This window comes from Pongo pygmaeus, chromosome 20 (genome assembly GCF_028885625.2).
Source record: "Pongo pygmaeus isolate AG05252 chromosome 20, NHGRI_mPonPyg2-v2.0_pri, whole genome shotgun sequence".
NCBI lineage: Eukaryota > Metazoa > Chordata > Mammalia > Primates > Hominidae > Pongo > Pongo pygmaeus.
In genome coordinates this window covers 14,880,093-14,904,037 of record NC_072393.2, presented here as the reverse complement: position 1 = coordinate 14,904,037, position 23,945 = coordinate 14,880,093, and the positions used below count along the sequence as shown (strand labels likewise).

The window sequence follows — 23,945 nt, the reverse complement described above, 5'->3', positions numbered from 1 at the left end:
GTTAAGAGATCTGCACCATCCTTTTATAAAGACTGAGCCCATTTGCGGTTCGTTATTACCAAGGCTGGCAGCTCTAAGCAACCCACACCCCCACCCAATGATAAAGTGTGCAGCTTTGGTTCAAAAGGGCAGTTTTCTACAATGAATACGGTTTCCTATAACAAACATATTCTAGACTCAGGGTTGTAAGTCAAAGAGTTCTTGAACTCTTAAGATAAAATGTTCAGTATTAAAACAACACTGTTTGCGCTTTTAAGCAAATAGACTGAGCTGAAAACCAAAATTTAGAATAAGTACAAATTTAACCTCAGCATGATGATAAAAGATATGTAAACATTTGCTAGATTTTCCTTGTCTTCTTTTTTTTTTTTTTTTTTTTTCCAGAGACAGAGTCTCGCTCTGTCTCCCAGGCTGGAGTGCAGTGGTGTGATTTTGGCTCACTGCAACCTTTGCCTCCTAGGTTCAAGAGATTCTCCTGCCTCAGCCTCCCGAGTAGCTGGGATTACAGGCACCCACCACCATGTCCAGCTAATTTTTGTATTTTTAGTAGAGACAGGGTTTTGCCATGTTGGCCAGGCTGGTCTCGAACGCCTGGGCTCATATGATCCTCCTGCCTCAGCCTCCCAAGCAGCTGGGACTACACGTGTACCCTTCCTCAAATTTCTAAAGTAGAGATGTCCTCACTAAGCACAGGAACCAACACAAAAGTCTTCATTAACAGCTGAGGACCAGACAGTGATGCTTCTGTTTCGGTTATCATTCCCAGCCAGGCTGACTTTAAACACAGGAGGCTTCTAATTTTCTGTTTTCTCGGCCATTTCAGTTCTAATTTCCAGTCAAGACGGAATAAAAGAATTTGGAGGCCAGGCACGGTGGCTCACGCCTGTAATCCTCGCATTTTAGGAGGCCAAGGCGGGTGGATCGCCTGAGGTCAGGAATTTGAGACCAGCCTGGCCAACATGGCGAAACCCCATCTCTACAAAAAATACAAAAAAAAAAAATTTAGCCGGGTGTGGTGGTACACACCTATAGTCCCAGCCACTTGGGCGACTGAGGTGGAGGATTGCTTGAGCCCAGGACGTTGATATTGCAGTGAGCCAAGATTGTGCCACTGCACTCCAGCCTGGGCAACAGAATGAGACCCTATCTAAAAAAAAAAAAGGAAAAAAAAAAAAGCCAGGTGCGATGACTCATGCCTGTAATCCCAGACCTTTGGGAGGCCGAGGCAGGCGGATCCTGAGGTCAAGAGTCTGAGACCAGCCTGGCCAACGTGGTGAAACCCCATCTCTACTAAAAATACAAAAATTAGCTGTGCCTGGAGGTGCGTGCCTGTAATCCCAGCTACTCAGGAGGCTGAGGCAGGAGAATCGCTTGAACCCAGGAGGTGAAGGTTGCAGTGAGCCGAGGTCGCACCATTGCACTCCAGCCTGGGCAACAGAGTGAGACTCTGTCTCAAAATAAAAATAAAAATAAAAAATAAAAAATTTTTTAAATAAAATTTAAAATTTTTAAAAAATAAACAAACAACAGATAAAGACTATGAGTTCAGGCTTTCACCTTCTAGGTGCAAAGTTGCCCACCCCATTACTTACCCCACCTGCCCAGCCCTCTGCTGGTCACTCTCAGCTCCAATAGTAACTCCATCATGATGTCTTTTGCAGATACCACCTCCTCAGAGACAACCCAGGGCAGGAAAGAGGTGAGTGGAGGCTAATCCCCAGACCCTACCCAGGTAACAAACATCAGTAACAAATATTTACAAAGCCCAAAGTGAGCAAATGGGGATGGATTTAGGACAAAATATATACTATATATAAATAAAATAATGTATTATTTAGGACAAAGTATTTATTATATATAAATATATAATATATTATTACCATATAATATCATATTACTACACAGTAGTACATATTTATATATTATATACAATTATATATTATGTATAACTGTGGTATATATACATATATCTATAGATAGATAGATATAGATATACCATTAGGTATACCACTATATGTGTATCATTATCCAGCTCACTATAGATATATCACTATATATACAGTTGAACAACACACATTTGAACTGCGGGGATCCACTTACATGAGGAAATTTTTCAACCAAATTGTGAATCAAAAATACAGTATTGCCAGGCTTGGCACGGTGGCTCACGCCTGTAATCCCAGCACTTTGGGAGGCCGAGGCAGGCGGGTTACTTGAGGTCAGGAGTTCGAGACCAGCCTGGCCAACATGGTGAAACCTCATCTCCACTAAAAATACAAAAATTAGCCAGGTATGATGGCACATGCCTGCAATCCCAGCAACCCCAGAGGCTGAGGCAGGAGAATCACTTGAATCCAGGAAGCGGAGGTTGTGGTGAGTGGAGATGTTGCCACTGCACTCCAGCCTGGGTGACAGAGCAAGACTCCGTCTCAAAAAAAAAAAAAAAAATATATATATATATATACACACACACACATATATATTGGCAGGTTGCAAAACTCACAAAGAGGAAGCACTGACTTTTCATGAGTGAGTTCCATGGGACTTGAGTATGCATGGATTGGATTTGAGCATATATGGACAATCCTGGAACCAATGCCATGCGTATACCAAGAGGGCTCTGTATCTATATCTACTTATAGATATAGGTATAGATAGACACACACAGTGTGCGTGTACGTACATACATACAACAGTGTGTGAGTGTGTGTGTGTGAGTGTGTGTGTGTTGACATCTAAAGACAGGAATCTATCCCAGACCAAGAAAGACAGGCCAAGAGAGTATATTAAGGCCTGCTGCACTGCTGCAAAAGAGATCCAAGTATCCAATGGTATCCATTATTGTCTCTGGCCAACTGACAGCATTTATATAAATATGTAATTACATCATGTAATCAATCCCTAGACTGTGAGCTTTTTGAGGAAGGGAATAAGACCAACCCCAAATTAGGAGTTCAAGGAATGATCATTGAGGTAATGAACACATAAAGAATCAAGTAATCAGGCCGGGCATGGCGGCTCACACCTGTAATCCCAGCACTTTGGGAGGTGGGTGGATCACCTGAGGTCAGGAGTTCAAGACCAGCCTAGCCAATATGATGAAACCCCCATGTCTACAAAAAATATAAAAATTAGCCGGGCATGAGGGCGCATGCCTGTAATCCCAGCTACTCAGGAGGCTGAAGCAGGAGAATCACTTGAACCCAGGAGGCTGAAGCAGGAGAATCACTTGAACCCAGGAGGCAGGAGAATCACTTGAACCTTACAGTGAGCTGAGATCACGCCACTGCACTCCAGCCTGGGCAACAGAGCAAGACTCCATCTCAAAAATAAATAAATAAATAAATAATGATATAGGAGTTAAGAAGAAATTACTTAGGCAGATAGTGAGGGTAAGGAAGTCCTCAGTGAGGTTTTCCTTTTAATGAAGAGCAGCCCCAAATTTTCTTTTCTAACAAACAGCAGCCTGTAAAATCGAGCTGCGGACATAGACAAGCAAGCTGGAAGCTTATGGGTCAATGCCAGCAACTATGCCAATAGGAAAGGCCACCTGGGACTAGACATGATCAAAATGGCAGCTCCATCTTCCCTTCTCTTTGCCAGTCACATGTACAGTAAGGAGCAGACAAGATGGTACTGGCCAAGTGGCTAGGGCAACCAGCCTTCCCCGAGCAGTATGTAAATGTCGCACCTGCCCAACCAACCTGTGGGCCCTATGTAATTCAGACACCGCTTCCTCAGTCTGACTATAAAATCTAGTCGGTGGGGGGGATTTTGCTTTCAGGCATCCCTCTCTCTCTCAAGGGAGAGAGCTGTTCTAGTTCTACTTTCTCTTTTTTTTTGAGATGGAGTCTCCCTCTGTTGCCCAGGCTGGAGTGCAGTGACGCGATCTCGGCTCACCACAACCTCTGCCTCCTCCACCTCCCAGGTTCAAGCGATTCTCCTGCCTCAGCATCCCAAGTAGCTGGGATTACAGGCATGCGCCACCATGCCCGGCTAATTTTGTATTTTCTGTAGAGACGGGGTTTCACCATGTTGGTCAGGCTGGTCTTGAACTCCTGACCTCAGGTGATCCACCCCCCTCGGCCTCCCAAAGTTCTGGGATTACAGGCATGAGCCGCCTCGCCCTGCCCTCTTTTCTGTTTCTTTTGCCTATTAAACCTCCACTCCTAAACTCACTCCTCGTGTGTGTCCATGTCCTTAATCTTGGCGCAAGGTGACAAACTCTGGGTATTTACCCCAGACAATGACGCTGCTTCAATAGTGGCAACCACTCCCTTGTTGTGACAGTGACAACCAAAAATGTCTCCAGCCATCGCCACATGTGCCCTGTGGAGGGAGTAGCAGAATCGCCCGCCAGTTGAGAACCACTGGTCTATTTCTAACAAACTCACCACTACCTTGTTGGCAAAAAATGTTAACAATAACTAACCCAATCAGGCACGGTGGCTCACTCCTATAATCCCATCACTTTGGAAGGGCAAGGCCGGAGAATCGTTTCAGCCCGGGAGTTCCAGACCAGCCTGGGCAACAGAGCAAGACCCTGTCTATACAAAAAAATAAAAATAAAAAAAACTAAGCAAGCATGGCGGTGTGCACCTGTAGTCCCAGCTACTCAGGAGACTGAGGCACGAGAATCACTTGAACCCAGGAGCTGGAGGCTGCAGTGAGCCGAGATCCCACCACTGCACTCTAGCCTGGGCGACAGAGCAAGACTCTGTCTCAAAAATAATAATAATGACTCACCCTTACATAGCTTTCACCAGGTACAGACACTGTCCTAAAAGAAGAGCATCTGTTAACTCATTTAATCCTTCAGAAAAACCCTTTGAGTTCCTTTTCCTGTCATGGGGCACAGAGTGATTGAGTGACTTGCCCAAGGTCACAAAGCTGGGACATGATGAAGTGCCAGGATTTGAATGTGGTTCCTCCAGCTCCAGAGCCTGCTTTCTCATGCTTTCTACTGCTCTTTTGGATATGGGACTTACCAGATTACATTTTTAAAAAATGAAAATTCTTTATGTCTTCAAAGCTGCAAAAGATTGTGGACGAATTTGAGTCACTTCTCACCAATCAGACTTTATGGAGAACAGAAGGGAGACAAGAAATCTCATCCACAGCTACCACTATTCTCTGGGATGTGGAATCGAAAGTTCTAGAAACTGCCTTGAAAGCTCCAGAACAAAAAGTCCTGAAAATCCAAAACGATAGTGTAGGTAAGACAATAATGAGGCCTGATACACCCTGGGGACTGGTTAGCAGCTGGGATCTGGGTTAGGCAATTAGAAAAAAAATAATTGAATACACCACATGAGTCCCTTTATGTAAATTACATAAATTTATATAAATTCTAGAAAACACAAACTTATCTAGAGTGACAGGGAGGGGCAGGAGGGAGGGGTGGCAGAGGCATGAGAAAATCTGGGGAAACTATTAGGGGTAATGGAGATCTTCCTGCCTTGATTATGGTGTTGATTTCAGAGGTGTGTGCACCCAACAAAACTCGCCAGATTGTACACTTTAATATGTGCAGTTGGTTAGACATCAATTATACCTCAATAAAGTTGTTTGTTCAGAAGATTGCCAATAGTTTCCAATCCCAGGTCTGGAATTTTCACTTAAATGTAGTTTGAGGACCAGGCATGATGGCTCACGACTGTATTCCCAGCACTATGGGAGGCTGAGGTGGGAGGGTTACTTGAGCCCAGGAGCTCAAGACCAGCCTGGACAACATAGTGAGACCCCCAACTCTTTAAAAAAATTTTAAAATTTGCCAGGTGCAGTGGCTTGTACCTGTGGTCTCAGCTACTTGGGAGGCTGAGGGAGAGGATGGCCTGAGCTCAGGAGTTTGAGGGTGCAGCGAACTATGATCATGCCATTGCCACTCCAACCTGGATGACAGAACAAGAACCTGTCTCATAAAAAAAAAAAAAAAAAAAAAAAAAAAAAAAAAAAACAGGTTTTGGGCTGGGCATGGTGGCTCACATCTATAATCCCAGCACTTTGGGAGGCCAAGGTGGGTGGATCACTTGAGACCAGTAGTTTCAGACCAGCCTGGGCAACATGGTGAAACTTCATCTTTACTAAAAATACAAAAATTAGCCAGGCATGGTGGCTCACAACTGTAATCCCAGCTACTCCGGAGGCTGAGGTGGGAGAATCACTTGAACCCGGGAGGCAGAGGTTGCAGTGAGCCGAGATCACACCACTGCACTCCAGCCTGGGTGACAGAGCAAGACTCCATCTTAAATTTAAAAAAAAAAAAACAACACAGCAGGTTGTGAAAAAGTCAGTGCCTATTCTTCTTGGAAAACTGGAATCTGGATACTTTGGTTCAAAATTAAACCATTTTCCAGATTGCAAGTAAATCTCATCTCTCCTGATTTTGCCATGTCCTAATTGTTTGATCTGAGACCAGTGCCCTCACCTCATTGGGCTTCATTCTCCTGTCAATAAAATGAGGATAATATTAGCTGGACATGGTGGTGTGCAAATGAGGTCCCAGCTACTTAGGAGGCTGAGGTGGGAGGATCGCTTGAGCCCGGGAGTTCGAGGCTGCAGTGAGCTGAGATTGCACCACTGCACTCCAGCCTGGACAACAGAGTGAGAGCCTGTCTCAAAAAAAATTTTTAATAGAGATAATGAAAGTGCATGTAATGCACTTAGGACTAGGATACCTCAGAAGCTAAACGACTCAAACTTTTAAGAAAGAAGAAAAACTATGGTAGTAATTGCTATAATTATGATTATTCTATCTTTCCACTCTTTAATATTATGAAATATTGCCAAAATAGTGTCATTCTTTTTTACGGGAAACACATAGTTTAATTTAGAAAATATTAAATAATATAAAAACAAGTCAAATTGAGGTTTGATAAAAATAACACAGAGTAACAAGCGATAATATAATGGATGATGAAATTAACATTGTGGGCAGGGTGAGATGGCTCACGCCTGTAATCCTAGCACTTTTGGAGGCTAAGGCAGGCAGATCACTTGAGGTCAGGAGTTCGAGATCAGACTGGCCAACACGGCGAAAACCTGTCTTACTAAAAATACAAAAATTAGCCTGGTGTGGTGGTGCACACCTGTAATCTCAACTACTCGGGGGGGTGAGGCAGGAGAATCACTTGAACCTCGGAGGCAGAGGTTGCAGTGAACCAAGATCGCGCCACTGCACTCCAGACTGGGTGACAGAGAGAGACTCCATCCTGGAAAATAATAATAATAATAATAATAATAATAATAATAATAATAATAATAATAAATTCAGCCAGGCACAGTGCCTAACTCCTGTAATCCTAGCACTTTGGAAGGCCGAGGCAGGTGGATGACCTGAGGTCAGTAGTTCGAGACCAGCCTGGCCAACATGGTGAAGCCCTGTTTCTACTAAAAAAATACAAAAAAAATTAGCCAGGCATGGTGGTGCATGCCTATAATCCCAGCTACTCGTGAGGCTGAGGAAGGAGAATCACTTGAACCCGGGGGACAGAGGTTGCAGTTAGCTGAGAGCGTGCCACTGCACTCCAGCCTGGGCAAAAGAGCAAGACTCCATCTCAAAAATAATAATAATAACAATAAATTCACTTACACTGAGCTCAAGAATTTCTATTCATTAAAACGTACTAAATGAATGAAACAGTAGGCCAAAAACATTAATACATAATTAGAGTAGATACTTGTAAACTTTTCAAAAACTGAGAGTCAATATTAAACAAACCAGTAGTAGTTTCTAGAATGTAATTAGTGTCATTCTTTTTTCTTTTTTTTTTTTTTTTTTTGAGATGGAGTCTCACTCTATTGCCCAGGCTGGAATGCAGTAGCACGATCTAGGTCACTGCAACCTCCGCCTCCTAAGTTCAAGCAATTCTCCTGCCTCAGCCTTCCCAGTAGCTAGGATTACAGGCGCCTGCCACCATGCCAAGCTAATTTTTGTGTATTAGTAGAATGGGGTTTCACCATGTTGGCCAGGCTGGTCTCGAACTCCTGACCTCAAGCAATCAACTGGCCTCAGCCTCCCAAAGTGCTGGGAATTCAGGCATGAGCCATTGCACCCAGCCATAAAATAGTGTCATTCTTGATGTGCTATTTTGTTGCTTGCTTCTTTTTTTTTTTTTTAACCTTTTAATATGCACAAAAGGAAATAGGAGAATAAAATCCCTGATGCACCCATCACCCAATTCAACAATTTCCGACTCACAGCCAGTCTTGGGCTGTCTGTTTTTAAGATACATATTTTCATGGGCTTAACCTTTTTTAGCTTTATTAAGGTGTAATTGATAAATAAAATTGTATATATTTAAGGTGTACAATAGGATGACTTGATATATATATATATACTGTGGAATGATCACCACAATCAAATTAGCTAACACATCCATCACTCACATGGTTACCTTTTTACTCATGGGTTTTTCTTGATTGCAATTCATTTGTGACTTTATTTTTATTTGAAGCCCTGGTTCCCCACCATAGGGATATATCATCACTTATTTACTTATTTACTTACTTACTTATTTTTGAGACAGAGTCTCACTCTATCACCCAGGCTGGAGTGCAGTGGCGTGATCTCAGCTCACTGCAACCTCTGCCTCCCCGGTTCAAACTATTCTCGTGCCTCAGCCTCCCAAGTAGCTGAGATTACAGGTGCACACCACCATGCCCAGCTAATTTTTGTATTTTTAGTAGGGATGGGGTTTCGCCATGTTGGCCAGGCTGGTCTTGAACTCCTGGCCTCAAGCAATCCACCTGCCATGGCCTCCCAAAGTGCTGGGATTACAAGCATGAGCCACTGTGCCCAGCCCATGTCATCACTTATTTAATCAATCACCTCTTGTTGAACATCTAGATAATCCCCCATTTTCCACCATTATCATCTAAGCTGCTATGAATTTTCTTGTAGCTAAATCTGCCCTCCATCCACAATCGTTTTCTGAGAATAAACTCCTAGAAATAGAACTGTATCTTCAAAGATGTATGCTGACAGCTGTTAGTTAAGAACTTGGTTTCAGGAGTTAGAGTCTTACCTAACGTCTGACTTCAGTTTCCTCATCTATAGAGTTGTCCCTGATGAAGTTATAGGTTATTATAAGGTGACATGTGTAAGGCTCTTAGCTCAGTGCCCGACACACCCTAGACATTCAGTGTATGTGAGCCATTTATGTTGCTATGAACATTTTTTTTTAGAGGCAGCATCTCACTGTGTTGCCTGGGCTTGAATTCCTGAGCTCAAGCAATCCTTCTGCCTCAGCCTCTTGAGTAGTTGAGACTACAGGCATGCACCACCATGTCCTGTTCCTATGCATATTTTTAAAGTTTCTTACAATATCACTAAGCCTGCCCATTGCTTTTCTCACCAGCTATTGAAACTCGAGTGATTACAGACAATTGCTCTGAAGAAAGAAGGACATTCAACTTGAATGTCCAAATGAACTCAATGGACATCGGTTGCAATGATATCATCCAGGGAGACACACAAGGTACGCCTAATGGCTACATTCAGAATCCTTCACACAGAGCCACGTCATTGTGTGAGTCATGGGGAAACAAGCCCACTGGGCTCTCCCCTAATGGGCTTGTTACCCTCAAACTGCGATATTGGAGATTTTCCCTTTAAAAAAAAAAAAAAAAAAAAAGACATGTTCCCAAAATGGAGGTTTTCTATTATTCAGTATGGGAGGGACTTCTTTGCAATTTGGGATGGTGGGGAAGTGCTGTTCTGCCTGTGTCCTAGTTTGGGTTCACCCAGAAGCAAACCCTGAAAGAAGTGTGAGAAGTTTCTTTGGGAGGTGATCCCCAGGAACAACAGTGGGTGTATTAATCAGGGTTTTCCAGAGAATCACAACTATCAGTGTTCTCCAGAGAATCACAACTAAAGAGCTGAAGAGTGTAGGGTGTGGGGAGTGTGGGAAGAGAGGAGAGAGAGAGAGAAAGAGAGAGAGAGAGAGATGGAGACAGAGAGCAAGAGATGAGAGAGATGGAGAGAAACAGATATGGAAAGGCATATGGGTAGAGACAGATGGAGAGAAAGATGGGGAGACAGGTGGAAGGAGAGACATGGGGAGAGACAGATGGGAAGAGGGAGATGGGGAGAGAAAGATGGAATTAGATGGGGAGAGAGATGTGGAAAGAGAGAGATGGGAGAGTGATGGAAAGAGAGAGATGGGGACAGCGATGGAAAGAGAGAGGGGGAGAGAGATGGAAAAAGAGAGATGGGGAGAGAGAGATGGAGAGACAGATGAGAAAAGAGAGATGGGGAGAGCGGTGGAAAGACAGAGATGGGGAGAGAAATGGAAAGAGAGAAGGGAAGAGAGATGGAAAGAGAGAGATGGGGACAGAGATGGAGAGGAGAGAGATGCGAAGAGAGAGATGGGGGAGAGAGAAGGGAAGAGAGAGATGGGGAAAGAGATGGAAAGAGAGAGACGGGGAGAGAGAGAGATGGAAAGAGAGAGATGGGGAGACAGAGATCAAAAGCAAGAGATGAGGAGAGAAATGGAGAGAGAGAGATGGGGAGAGAAATGGAAATAGAGAGATGGGGAAAGAGATGGAAAGAAAGAGATGGGGAGAGAGATGAGAAGAGATGGAAAGAGAGAGATGAGGAGAAAGAGATGGAAAGAGAGATGGGGAGAGAGAGATCAAAAGAGAGAGATGGGGAGAAAAGTGGAAAAAGATAGATGGAAAGAGAGAGATGGAACGAGAGATGGAACGAGAGAGATGGAATTAGAGAGATGGGGAGAGAGATATGGAAAGAAAGAGATGGGGAGAGAGAAGGAAAGAAAGAGATGAGGAGAGACGGGGAGAGGCATTTTAAAGAATTGGCTCACGTGACTATGGAAGGCCGACATGTCCAAAATCTGCAGGGTGGGCAGGCAGGCAGGAGACACAAGGAAGAACTGATACTGCAGCTTGAATCCAAAGATAGTCTGAGGCCAGAACTCCCTCTTTCTCAGGAGACCTTAGTCTGATTTCTCTTGAGGCCTTCAACTGATTGGACGAGGCCCACCCACATTATAGCAGGCAATCTGTTTTACTCAGTCTACTGATTTAAATATTAATCTCATCTTTAAAACACCTTCACGCAACATCCATGCCTCATGTCTGGGGACCATGGCCTAGCCAAGTGGACATGTAAAATGAACTATCACTGTAGGTAAGAGGCAAAGTAAGACAGGCAAGTAAAGGCAGCCAATGAGGTAGGTACCTGAGTGAGCAGCTTGCTGTTGGGGTACCCGGGGCTCAATCTCACTGAGTTGTCCCATTCGAGAAGAGGGAGCTAGGATGTCCGTCCATCTGCTCTGATCTATCATTGGTGGAAGGTTACTCCGGGGGCTGAACTTTCAAGCTCTTCCAGCCTGTCCTCTGTGCAGACCAAACGCAAATTCACGCCCATGGAAGTTCCCAGGCAGAACCACTGATGCTTACAGCAGAATTCATCAGCATATTAAAGAAACCAAGAATGCCAGGGATTCGAGCTAGGGTGCCCACCATACCTACAGCCTTTGTAAGAAGAAATAGATTATTATTCATTGTCTCAGTGTTACCAGACTTTGAAGTTTCCAGAAAATGCAACAAGTGGTTGTTTGTAAGAAAACATCTTTTTTTTTTTTTTTTTTTTTTGTCTTTGAGATGGAGTCTCACTCTGTCACCCAGACTGGAGTGCAGTGGCGTGATCATAGCTTACTTCAGCCTCCGCCTCTTGGGTTCAAGCAATTCTCCAGCCTCAGCCTCCCAAGTAGCTGAGATTACAGGCATGTGCCACCACATCCAGCTAATTTTTGTATTTTTAGTAGAGACGGGGTTTCACCATGTTGACCAGGCTGGTCTTGAACTCCTGACCTCAAGTGATCCACCCCCCCGCCTCAGCCTCCCAAAGTGCTGGAGTTACAGGTTTGAGCCACCATGCCCGGCGCCAGCACTCTGTTAAAACGAATCCTCCAGGGATCACAGGATTTAAGCTCCATCTGAGAACGACTCTTCTAAAAAATGGCAGACCGGGCACAGTGGCTCATGCCTGTAATCCCAGCACTTTGGGAGGCCAAGGCAGGTGGATCACCTGAGGTTGGGAGTTCGAGACCAGCCTGACCAACATGGAGAAACCCTGTCTCTACTAAAAATGCAAAATTAGCCAGACGTGGTGGCACATGCCTGTAATCCCAGCTACTTGGGAGGCTGAGGCAGGAGAATCGCTTGAACCCGGGAGGCAGAGTTTGTGGTGAGCCGAAGATCGTGCCATTGCCCTCCAGCCTGGGCAGCAAGAGTGAAACTCCATCTCAAAAAAAAAAATGGCAGAGATCTCTTTTGGGGTTAAGCTTTGCAGCAAAGCCACGTTCACAACTCAACCTTCATGGGTGTTAATGCACAATAAAGAGAGATTCTAAAATCGTTTACCCAAGCCACATATCCTAGATCCTGCTAATTTCCCTAGTGAGAACCTGTCTCTGTATCCATTAGGCTTATTAACAGACTAATTTCACCATTGAAAACTCACTTTTTTTTTTTTTTTTTTTTTTTTTGAGACAGGGTATCGCTCTCCCAGGTTGGAGTGCAGTGGCCTGATCTCGATTTTGGCTCACTACAACTTCCACCTCCCGGGTTCAAGCGATTCTCCTGCCTCAGCCTCCCGAGTAGCTGGGACTACAGGCGTCCGCCACCACTGCCAGCTAATTTTTGTATTTTTAGTAGAAACAGGGTTTCACCATATTGGCCAGGCTGGTCTCGAACTCCTGACCTTGTGATCCGCCTGCCTCGGCCTCCCAAAGTGCTAGGATTACAGGCATGAGCCACCGTGCCTGGCCGAAAACTCACTTCCATAGGGTCTTACGTCTAATTGGCCAAATTAAATAAGAAATCATTACATCTGGCTGAGCATGGGGGCTTATGCCTATAATCCCAGCACTTTGGGAGGCGGGAGGAGGGAGGATCACTTGAGACCAGGAGTTTGAGACCAGCCTGGGCAACATAGTGAGACCCCATATCTACAAAAAGTAGGGGAAAAATTAGCCAGGTGTGGTGGCATGTAACTGTAGTCCCAGCTACCCAGGAGGCTGAGGCAGGAGGATCACTTGAGCCCAGGAGGTCAAGGCTATATTGAGCTGAGATTGCACCACTGCACTCCAGCCTGGGCAACAGAGCAAGACCCTGTCTCAAAAAAAAACAAATGAAAAAAAAGAAATCATGAAATCTGACTGATGGCTAAAAGGAATCAAGATAAATCTTAGGCTTGATACATGGGTGGGTCTGCAAATTTTTAATATAAGTATGGCTGATACAAATGACCAAAAAACTTTTTTTGACATTCATTATGGTAATTATGCTAATTAGCAATATATCTGGTGTTAACTGGAGATAAGGACACCTGAATTACTTGCAGTGGCCATCTCTCAACTGTGGTGTTTCTGATTCAAGTTAATCAGGCCTGGCACATGAAGCCCTAATTAAGACAAAGTCTACCCCAGCGTAGTTTAAATTAATATATGTGGCCAGCCACGGTGGCTCACACTTGTAATCCCAGCATTTTGGGAGGCCGAGGAGGGCGGATCACTTGAGGTCAGGAGTTTGAGACAAGCCTGGCCAACATGGTGAAACCCCATCTCTACTAAAAATACAAAATTAGCCAGGTGTGATGGCACACACTTGTAATCCCAGCTACTCAGGAGGCTGAGGCAGGAGAATTACTTGAACCCTGGAGGCAGAGATTGCAGTGAGCCGAGATCGCGCCATTGCACTCCAGCCTGGGCAAAAAGAGCGAAACTCCATCTCAAAAAAAAAAATTAATACACATAAGAACACACTGTCCTCACAGCAACATTATTCAAAATAGCCAAAAAATGAAAATGACTCAAATGTCCATCAATGAAAGACTGGATAAATAGAAGGTGATATATCCGTATAATGGAATATTATTTGGTCAGAAAAAGGAATGAAGCACTGACCCATGCTACAGTGTGGATGAACTTTGAAGACATGATGCTGAATGAAAGATGACAGATATAGAAGGTCACATAGTGTATGATTCCATTTATATGAAATATCTAGAATAGGCAAACTCATAGAGACAGAAAGCAGGTTGGTGGTTTCCAAGGACTGAGTGAGGAATGCTTATGGGAATGGATTCTCTTTTGGAGGTTATGAGAATGTTTTTGAATGACATAGAGGTGATGAAAACATTGTCAATGTACTCAATGCCACTGAATACAATTCACTTTTTTTTTTTTTTTTGAGACACGATCTTGCTCTATCACCCAGGCTGGAGTGCAGTGGTGCAATCACGGCTCACTGCAGCCTCAGCCTCCTGGGTTCAAGCGATCCTCCAGTCTCAGCCTCCCAAGTCACTGGGATTACAGCCTCCCAAGTCACTCACGGTGCCACTTTGCCTGGCTTTGGGGACACTTTTAAAGATTCCAATTTTGGGCTGGGCATGGTGACTTATGCCTGTAATCCCAGCACTTTGGGAGGCCAAGGTGGGCAGATCACCTGAGGTCAGAAGTTTAAGACCAGCCTAACAAACATCGTGAAATCCCATCTCTCCTAAAAATGCAAAACTTAGCTGAGCATGGTGGCTCATGCCTGTAATCCCAGCACTTTGGGAGACCAAGGCAGGTGGATCACCTGAGGTCAGGAGTTGGAGACCAGCCTGGCCAACATAGTGAAACCCTATCTCTACTAAAAAGACAAAAAATTAGCCAGGCATGGTGGTGCGTGCCTGTAATCCCAGCTACTTGGGAGGCTGGGGCAGGAGAATCACTTGAACCCGGGAGGCGGAGGTTGCAGTGAGCCGAGATCATGCCACTGCACTCCAGCCTGGCTGGGCGACAAGAGCGAGACTCCATCTCAAAAAAAAAAAAAGAAAAGAAAAAAAAAAGAAAGAAAAGGAAAGAAAAAAGATTCCATCTTTCTGTTTCCTCAGGTCCCAGTGCCGTTGCCTTTATCTCTTATTCTTCTCTTGGAAACATCATAAATGCAACTTTTTTTGAAGAAATGGATAAGAAAGATCAAGTGTATCTGAACTCTCAGGTTGTGAGTGCTGCTATTGGACCCAAAAGGAACGTGTCTCTCTCCAAGTCTGTGACGCTGACTTTCCAGCACGTGAAGGTGGGTCATAAGTATGATTTGAGCTTGTCGGGTCTCAAGGAGGCAGGCCAAACGATGTGTGTATCATCCCAGGCTGTGTTTCTAGACCCGCCCTCTTCAGGGTCGTAGTCAGGAGCACCTGTCGCTATTGAGCATTTGAAACGTGGCTGGTCTGAATCAAGATTTTGAAGGCAGTATTTCCAGATTTACATCTTGTAAATCAGCCTTTGAAGACTTAATAAGAAGAAAACAATTAGCCTGATTTAAACCAGGCAGGCTGGCATGCTCCTATAGTTCCAGCTACTCGGGAGGCTGAGGCAAGAGGATTGCTTGAGCCCAGGAGTTGGAGGCTGCAGTGAGCTATGATTGCACCACTGCACTCCAGCCTGGGGCACAGAGCAAGACACTATCAGAAGAAGAAGAAAAACAGGAAGGAGAAGAAAACAAGAAACAAAGAACAAAGGAAGGAAGGAAGGAGAGAGGGAGAGAGGGAGGGAGGGAAGTGACTGAGAATTTCCCCAAATCAATGTCAAACACCAAACCACAGATCCAGGAGTTTCAGAGAACCAATAAGAATAAATGCAAAAAAAAAAGAATTAGCTAGATTTAATCATCCTACATTGTATGCAAATACAAGTATTATAAATCACACTGTATCCCATAAATATATACAATTATAATGTATAAATTAAAAATACATTTTTAAAAAGTAAATCAAAACAAAAAAAGAAAAGAAGAAAGGTCACACCTGTAATCCCAGCACTTTGGGAGGCCGAGGTGGGCGGATCATGAGGTCAAGTGATCCAGTGGCCAACATGGTGAAACCCCATCTCTACTAAAAATACAAAAATTAGCTGCGCATGGTGGCACATGCCTGTAGTCCCAGCTACTTGGGAGGGTGAGGCAGGAGAATCGCTTGAACTCAGGAGACGGAGGTTGCAGTGAGCTGAGATCGCACCACTGCACTCCAGCCTGGCAACAGAGTCAGACTCCATCTCAAAAAAAAAGAAACAGAGAAAAGAAGAAAGGAATGTAAAATATCTCCTTGATAATATCTATGTTGATTATATTTATTAATTTATACTGATATATTTAAAAGATACTATGTTGGATATAGTGGGTTAAATGAAATTTATTATTAAAGTTAATTGACCTATATCTTTACCTTTTTTGAGAAAGGGTCTCATTCTGTTGCCCAGGCTGGAGTGCAGTTGCACAATCATAGCTCACTACAGCCTCGAACTCCTGGGTTCAAGGGACTCTCCCACTTCAGCCTCCCCAGCAGCTGGAACTACAGGTGTGTGCCACCACACCCAACTAATTCTTTTATTTTTGATAGAGAGGGGGACTCATAATGTTGTCCAGGCTGGTCTCAAACTCCTGGCCTCAAGCAACCCTCCCACCTCAGCTTCTTAAAACCCTGAAATTATAGTAGGTATGAACCACTCCATCCGGCCTCTTTTTCTATTTTCTTTCTTTCTTTTTTTTTTTTTGTTTTTTTTTTTTTTTTTGAATCGGAGTCTCTGTCGCCCAGGCTGAAGTGCAGTGGTGCGATCTCAGCTCACTGCAACCTCCGCCTCCCAGGCCCAAGCGATTCTCCTGCCTCAGCCTCCCAAGTAGCTGGGATTACAAGCAAGTGCCACCACACCTGGCTCATTTTTGTATTTTTAGTAGAGATGATGTCTGGCCATGTTGGACAAACTGGTCTCCAACTCCTGACTTTAGGTGATCCACCCGCCTTGGCCTCCAAAAGTGCTGGGATTACAGTCGTGAGCCACTGTGCCCAGCTTCAAAGGCTCATTTTATTCTCTCTCCTCATGACGTTTCTTTCCTATAACATGCCTCTTATTGCATGAGCAATTATTGTGTTGTAAGGGAGTAGAGACAAAATTGATTATACAACGACCAAGGACATTTGGCTTAGAGAGACTTTAGGGAAAAACATGAGAGCTTCAGACTCCACTGTATTTTTTGTTTTTTTGTTTTTTTCCTCCCATGGTCTGGGCAAGGTTCTAAAACCAAAGAAATCTCTTGAAACTGTGGTTCCCAGGGAGCCTTTGCTTTATTTTATGTTACATAAAATTCCAAAAGAGCTGCGGTTATGGATCGGGGGTCCTGGTGGCCACATAAAATAGAAATCAGGTACAGTGGCTCATGCTTGTAACCACAGCCCCTTGGGAGGCCAAGGCAGGAGGATTGCTTGAGGCCAGGAGTTCAAGACCACCTGGCAACATGTTGAAACCCCATCTCTACTAAAAATACAAAAGTTAGCTGGGCATGGTGGTGCACACTTGTAGTTCTAGCTACTCTGGAGGCTGAGATGGGAGGATCGTTTGAACCAGGGAGGTCAAGGTGGCAGTGAGTTGTGATTGTGCCACGGCACTCCAGCCTGGGCGACAGAATGAGACCCCGTCTCAAAAACAAACAAAACAGAAATCACCTGAGTCACTCTTCACACAGGTGCCTTAGCAGGTGGCACCCCGGCATAGGCCAACAATAAGAACTGTCCCTTCTGAGGAAAAAGACATTGAGCTGGCCGGACGCAGTGGCTCAAGCCTGTAGGATCCCAGCACTTTGGGAGGCAAAGGCAGGCAGATTGCTTGAGTCCAGGAGTTCGAGACCAGACTGGGCAGCATAGTTGACCCTGTCTCTACAAAAAATACAAAAATCAGCCTGGTGTGGTAGTGCACGTCTGTAATCCCAGCTACTCGGGAGGCTGAGGCAGGAGAATCGCTTGAATCCAGGAAGCAGAGGTTGCAGTGAGCCGAGATTGAGCCACTGCACTCCAGCCTGGGTAACAAAGCAAGATTTCGTCTCAAAAAAAAAAAAAAAAAAGAAAGACAAAGACAATGAGCCCTTTCTATTTTCTATTTTCAGATGAACCTCAGTACCAAAAAGGTCTTCTGTGTCTACTGGAAGAGCACAGGGCAGGGCAGCCAGTGGTCCAGGGATGGCTGCTTCCTGATACACGTGAACAAGAGTCACACCATGTGTAATTGCAGTCACCTGTCCAGCTTCGCTGTCCTGATGGCCCTGACCAGCCAGGTATGATGTATATGTTTTATTCTTCCAGCAAATACTTTCTAAGCCCCTACTAAGTGGTAGTAAGTGCTATTAAAAAAAAAAAAAAAAAAAAAAAACTTGAAAAAAGGCCGAGCATGATGACTCATGCCTTTAATCCCAGCACTTTGGGAGGCCAAGACAGGCAGATCACCTGAGGTCAAGAGTTTGAGACCAGCCCTGGCCAACACGGCAAAAACCCATCTCTGCTAAAAATACAAAAATTAGCCGAACATAGTGGTACATGCCTGTAATCCCAGCTACTCAGGAGGCTGAGACAAGAGGATGGCTTGAACCCGGGTTCAACCATCTGCCGGGAGGCAGAGGTTTCAGGGAGCTGAGATCAAGCCATTGCACTCCAGCCTGGGTGATAGAGCAAGACTCCATCTCAAAAAAAAAAAAAAAAATCAATATATGGAAAAGACACAAGGTAAGAAGTCCAGGAGAAGCCTGGCGCAAGTTTCCAGTGTCCTCTCCCAGGAAAGTTGCACAGATGCAGTTCATTCTCCCAGCAATGACTTATGACAACGCATGTGAAGTGTTGTCAGCCAGGGAAGCTCACCTGAGCTTTGGTGTTCAGGGTGTGTATTGGGGGATCATTCACATAGGTATGCAGTGCCTACATGGTTGACCTCAGTTGCTCAGACTATAGGACCCCAGGGCAAAAATATGACTACTGGGCCAGGCACAGTGGCTCACACCTGTAATCCCAGCACTTTGGGAGGCCGAGGCGGGCAGATCACAAGGTCAGGAGATCAAGACCATCCTGACCAACATGGTGAAACCCCATCTCTACTAAAAATACAAAAATTAGCCAGGTGTGGTGGCACACGCCTGTCGTCCCAGCTACTCAGGAGGCTGAGGCAGGAGAATTGCTTGAACCTGGGAGGTAGAGGTTGCAGCGAGCCAAGATCGCACCACTGCACTCCAGCCTGGCGACAGAGCGAGACTCTGTCTAAAAAAAAAAAAACCATGATTACTATAAACCACATCATGAATGACTACTATTAAAAAGTCAAAAAATAACAGATGCTGGTGAGGTAGCAGAAAAAAAGGAACACACACTGTTGGTGGGGTTGTAAATTAGTTCAACCATTGTGGAAAGCAGCATGGCAATTTCTCAAAGAGCTGAAAACAGAACTACCATTCAACCCAGCAATCCTGTTACTGGGTATATACCCAAAGGAATATAAATCATTCTATCATAAAGACACATGCACATGTATGTTCACTGCAGCACTATTCACAATAGCAGAGACATAGAATCAACCTAAATGCCCATCAATGTCAGACTGGATAAAGAAAATGTTGTACATATGGAATACATACACCATGGAATACTATGCAGCCATAAAAAAGAATGAGATCATGTCCTTTGCGGGGACATGGATGGAGCTGGAGGCCATTATCCTTAGCAAACTAACACAGGGACAGAAAACCAAATACTCATGTTCTCACTTATAAGTGGGAGCTACATGAGGAGAACATATGGACACAAAGAGGTGAACAACAGACACTGGGGCCTATCGGAGGGTGGAGAGTGGGAGGAGGGAGAGAATCAGGAAAAATAACTAATGGGTACTAGGCTTAATACCTGTGTGACGAAATAATCTGTACAAGAAACCCCTGCGACAGGGGTTTACCTATGTAACAAACCTGCATATGTATCTCTGAACTTAAAAAAGTTTTTTAAATCCCTTCATTAGTATGAGCTCTCTGATCAAACTGGTACTGCATAGCACAAGCCCTCTGCATATAAAAACACTTTATTTTTTTTTAGATACGGGGTCTCACTTGTTGCTCAGGCCGGTCTTGAACTCCTGGCCTCCAGCAGTCCTCCCACCTCAGCTTCCCAAAGCATTGGGATTACAGGTGTGAGACACCATGGCCCAAAAATCACTTTGTAAAGATTGTGGTAAAATACACAGAACATAAAATTTACCATCTTAGCCATTTTTAAATGTATATACAGTTCAGTAAAGTACAATCATATTGTGCAATCATCAACCACCATCCATCTCCAGAACTCTTTCATCTTGCAACACTGAAACTCTTCACTCCTTAACCAACTCCCTATTCTCTCTCTCTCCTCTCCCCAGCTTCTGGTAACTGCCATTCTACTTTTTTTAGGGGAAAAAAATCATATGTCCAAACTCATCAAAATGTATACATTTAATATGTGTAATTTTTGATACATTAAGTATACACCTCAATAAAGCTGAAAACAAAAAAGACAGTCTAGCAATCTATATTAGCAGTCTACATTAACAATCACATTAGCAGTCTGTATTAACAATCTACATTGGCAGTCTACATTAACAATCTACATTAGCAATCTATATTAGCAGTCTATATTAGCAGTCTACATTAGCAATCTATATAAGCAGTCTACATTAGCAATCTACATTAGCAGTCTAACGGTCCCACACTACCACTGGGCTTGGTGCCTGTGTCTAGGATGCCCCAGTTCAAGGAGGGAGCCATAATCCCAGTGCAGGAAAGCGTAACTGTGAACTATTTTTCTCGGTCCCAGGAGGAGGATCCCGTGCTGACTATCATCACCTACGTGGGGCTGAGCGTCTCTCTGCTGTGCCTCCTCCTGGCGGCCCTCACCTTCCTCCTGTGCAAAGCCATCCAGAACACCAGCACCTCACTGCATCTGCAGCTCTCACTCTGCCTCTTCCTGGGCCACCTCCTCTTCCTTGTGGGAATTGATCGAACTGAACCCAAGGTACTGACAGTGTCTCAGAGGATGCCCTGCCCTGCCCCAAGGTGCATTTGAGCTCACGGAGCAATGCTGCACTGGATTCCTTAATAAAATGTCCTTGGGTCTGTAGAGGAGAAAAATATAATTTTCCCGCTACCCTTCTGAGATCGTAGCTGGGACCCACATAACAAAAGACAGATAAGAGAAAAAGCAAACAGAAGTTCATTAACATATATGCATATTTCATATATAAGTGGGAGATACCCAGGTAACGAGGCATTCTCAAAGAGGTAGTTTAGAACGACAGCATTTTTGACAAAGAATGATAAATTTTTGAAGAAGGGAAAAAGATCTTGGGTCTCTAGGGGCACAAAGTATAGGAAGGCAAATATCTGGGAAATGAGTGATAGATAAAGGCTTACTAGTATCATTGGTTGTATTACTCCATTTTCAGGCTGCTGATAAAGATATACCCAAGACTGGGAAGAAAAAGAGGTTTAATTGGACTTGCAGTTCCACATGGCAGGGGAGGCCTCAGAATCATGGCGGGAGGCGAAAGGCACTTCTTACGTGGTGGCTGCAAGAGAAAAAATGAGGAAGATCCAAAAGTGGAAACCCCTGATAAAACCATCAGATCTCGTGAGATTTATTTCCTACCACGAGAACAATATGGGGAAAACCGCCCCCACGATTCAAATTATCTCCCACCGGGTCCTTCCCACAACATTTGGGAATTATGGGAGTGCAATTCAAGATGAGATTTGGGTGAGGACACAGAGCCAAACCATATCATTGGTTTTGTAGATTCCTCCGGTGTTGGCTCCATACCAGTGAGGATCTAAAGTTGTCTTGGTGGCCGGGCACAGTGGCTCACACCTGTAATCCCAGCACTTTGGGAGACTGAGGTGGGCAGATCACCTGAGGTCAGGAGTTCAAGACCAGCCTGGTCAACATGGCAAAACTCCGTCTCTACTAAAAATACAAAATACTAGCCGAGCGTGGTGATGAGCACCTGTAATCCCAGCTACTTGGGAGGCTGAGGCAGGAGAATTGCTTGAACCCGGGAGGCAGAGGCTGCAGTGAGCCAAGATTGTGCCATTGCACTGCAGCCTGGGCAACAAGAGCAAAACTCCATCTTAAATAAATAAATAAATAAATAAATAAGTTGTCTTAGTAATCAACTTTTGTCACCCCCGCATAGCAAGGGTAGGAGGATAGAAGGAAGACAATAGGTGGGAGGAATGCCTTTGTAAAGTAATGTCCCAGTATAGTATTCAGCCTTCAGAAAAAGAAGGAAATCCTGCCATTTGTGATAACATGGATGAACCTGGAGAGTGTTAAGCCGAGTGAAATAAGCAAGGCACAGAAAGACAAATAGTGCATGATCTCACTTATGTGTGGAATCTAAAATAGCCAAACTCATAAAAGCAAAGAGCAGAATGCTTGTTAGCAGAGACTAGGGCAGCAGGGAAGGGGTTTAGGGAGATGTTGGTCAAAGGATACCAAATTTCAGCTAGACAGGAAGAATAAATACAAGAGAGCTATTGTACATCATGACTATAGTCAATAACAATATATTCTGTATTGAAAAATTGCTAACAAAGTAGATTTTAAGTGTTCTCACCCCCCAAAAACGACAAGTACAAAAACGTATGTCCTGCTTTTAGGCAAATAGCGGGGAGGGCAGAGAGCTATTTTTGTATCTGCTTCTTCTCAACTGCCTTCAGTTTAAAATAATCCCTTGGGCCAGACACAGTGGCTGACACCTGTAATCCCAGCACACTGGGAGGCAATGGTGGAAAGATCACTTGAGGCCAGGGGTTCGAGGCCATCCTGGGCAATATAGTGAGACCTTGTCTCCACAAAAAAATAACAAAATTAGCTGGACACAGTGGTGCATGTCTGTAGTCTCAGCTGCTTGGGAGGCTGAGGCAGGAAGATTACTTGAACCCAGGAGTTCGAGGCTGCAGTGAGCTATGATTGCAACCACTGTACTCCAGCCTGGGTGACAGAGCAAGACCTTGTCAAAAAAAAAAAAAAGAATCATAATCATAATAATAATCTCTTACGCTAAAGTGAAACTTTTTTCTAAATTTTATTTTTAATTGAAAAATAATAATTGTATAAAATTATGGGGTACAATGTGAAGTTTCCATAGACATACACGTTATGAAATGATCAAACCAGGATAATAAACATATCTATCACTTCCATACTTATCATTTCTTTGTGGTGAAAACGTTTAAAATTCACTCTTTTAGGACTGGGGTGGCGGTTCATGCTTGTAATACCAGCACTTTAGGAGGCCAAGGCGGGAGGATCACTTCAGCCTAGGAGTTGGAGACCAGCCTGGGCAACACATTGAGACCCCGTCTCTGCAAAAATTAGTGGATATGGTGGCACACACTTGTAGTCCCAGCTACTGGGGAGGCTGAGGTGGGAGGATCACTTGAGCGTGAGAGTTCAAGGCTGCAGTGAGCTATGATTGTGCCACTGCACTCCAGCCTGGGTGACAGAGTGAGATCCTGTCTCAAAGAAATAAAACAGAACGAACTCCACTCTTTTAGCAACTTTGAAATTCATAATATATTAACTATAGTCACCACGCAGTACAGTAGGAGTAGAGAGTAGAATGGAGGTTCCCAGAGGTTGAGGGGGGAAGTGGATGAGGAAAGGAGACATTGCTCAAAGTATACAAAGTCTTAGTTTAAAAGGAGGGATAAATTCTGGTGATCTGTTGCAAAGTGGCATAGGTGGAGGTGGTACATTCTGCTACCCTTTCAGTCTCAAGGGCAGGTTGAAGGGATTGGTGGCCAGGTGACCAAAGCTAGCCTTGACTATCAACTATCTATTTTTTTAAATATAATTGAGATGGGGTCTCACTAAGTTGCCCAGGCTGGTCTCAAACTCCTGGGCTCAAGCAGTCCTCCCACCTCAGCCTCCCAAAGTGCTGAGATTACAGACATGAGCTACTGCATCCAGTTCCCCTTTACTTTTAATGCCCTTGGTCTGATGTCAGGTGCTCTGAACCCAAAGCCAATGTCAAGGAGAGGTCCTAGGGCCATACTCCACCCTGACAACCCCTTCAGGCGTCCCTTTCTCCTCCCCC

At 44.4% G+C, this 23,945-nt stretch overlaps 1 protein-coding gene across 7 annotated transcripts in view; it reads left to right on the top strand.

Annotated features, from left to right (window-relative positions):
• Positions 1-23,945, top strand: part of ADGRE3 (adhesion G protein-coupled receptor E3) — a 71,660-nt gene that overhangs the window by 30,630 nt on the left and 17,085 nt on the right. For 3 of the 7 annotated variants that reach the window (XM_054461774.2, XM_063658732.1, XM_063658733.1), the window contains 5 exons: positions 5,033-5,216; positions 9,360-9,479; positions 14,906-15,090; positions 17,947-18,114; positions 20,663-20,860. In XM_054461774.2, the coding sequence (XP_054317749.2) occupies positions 5,033-5,216; positions 9,360-9,479; positions 14,906-15,090; positions 17,947-18,114; positions 20,663-20,860 (855 nt within the window). Of the gene's footprint in view, positions 1-1,661; positions 1,700-5,032; positions 5,217-9,359; positions 9,480-14,905; positions 15,091-17,946; positions 18,115-20,662; positions 20,861-23,945 lie in introns of all 7 variants that reach the window. The other 4 variants (XM_054461773.2, XM_054461776.2, XM_063658735.1 and 1 more) reach the window with 3 other exon arrangements.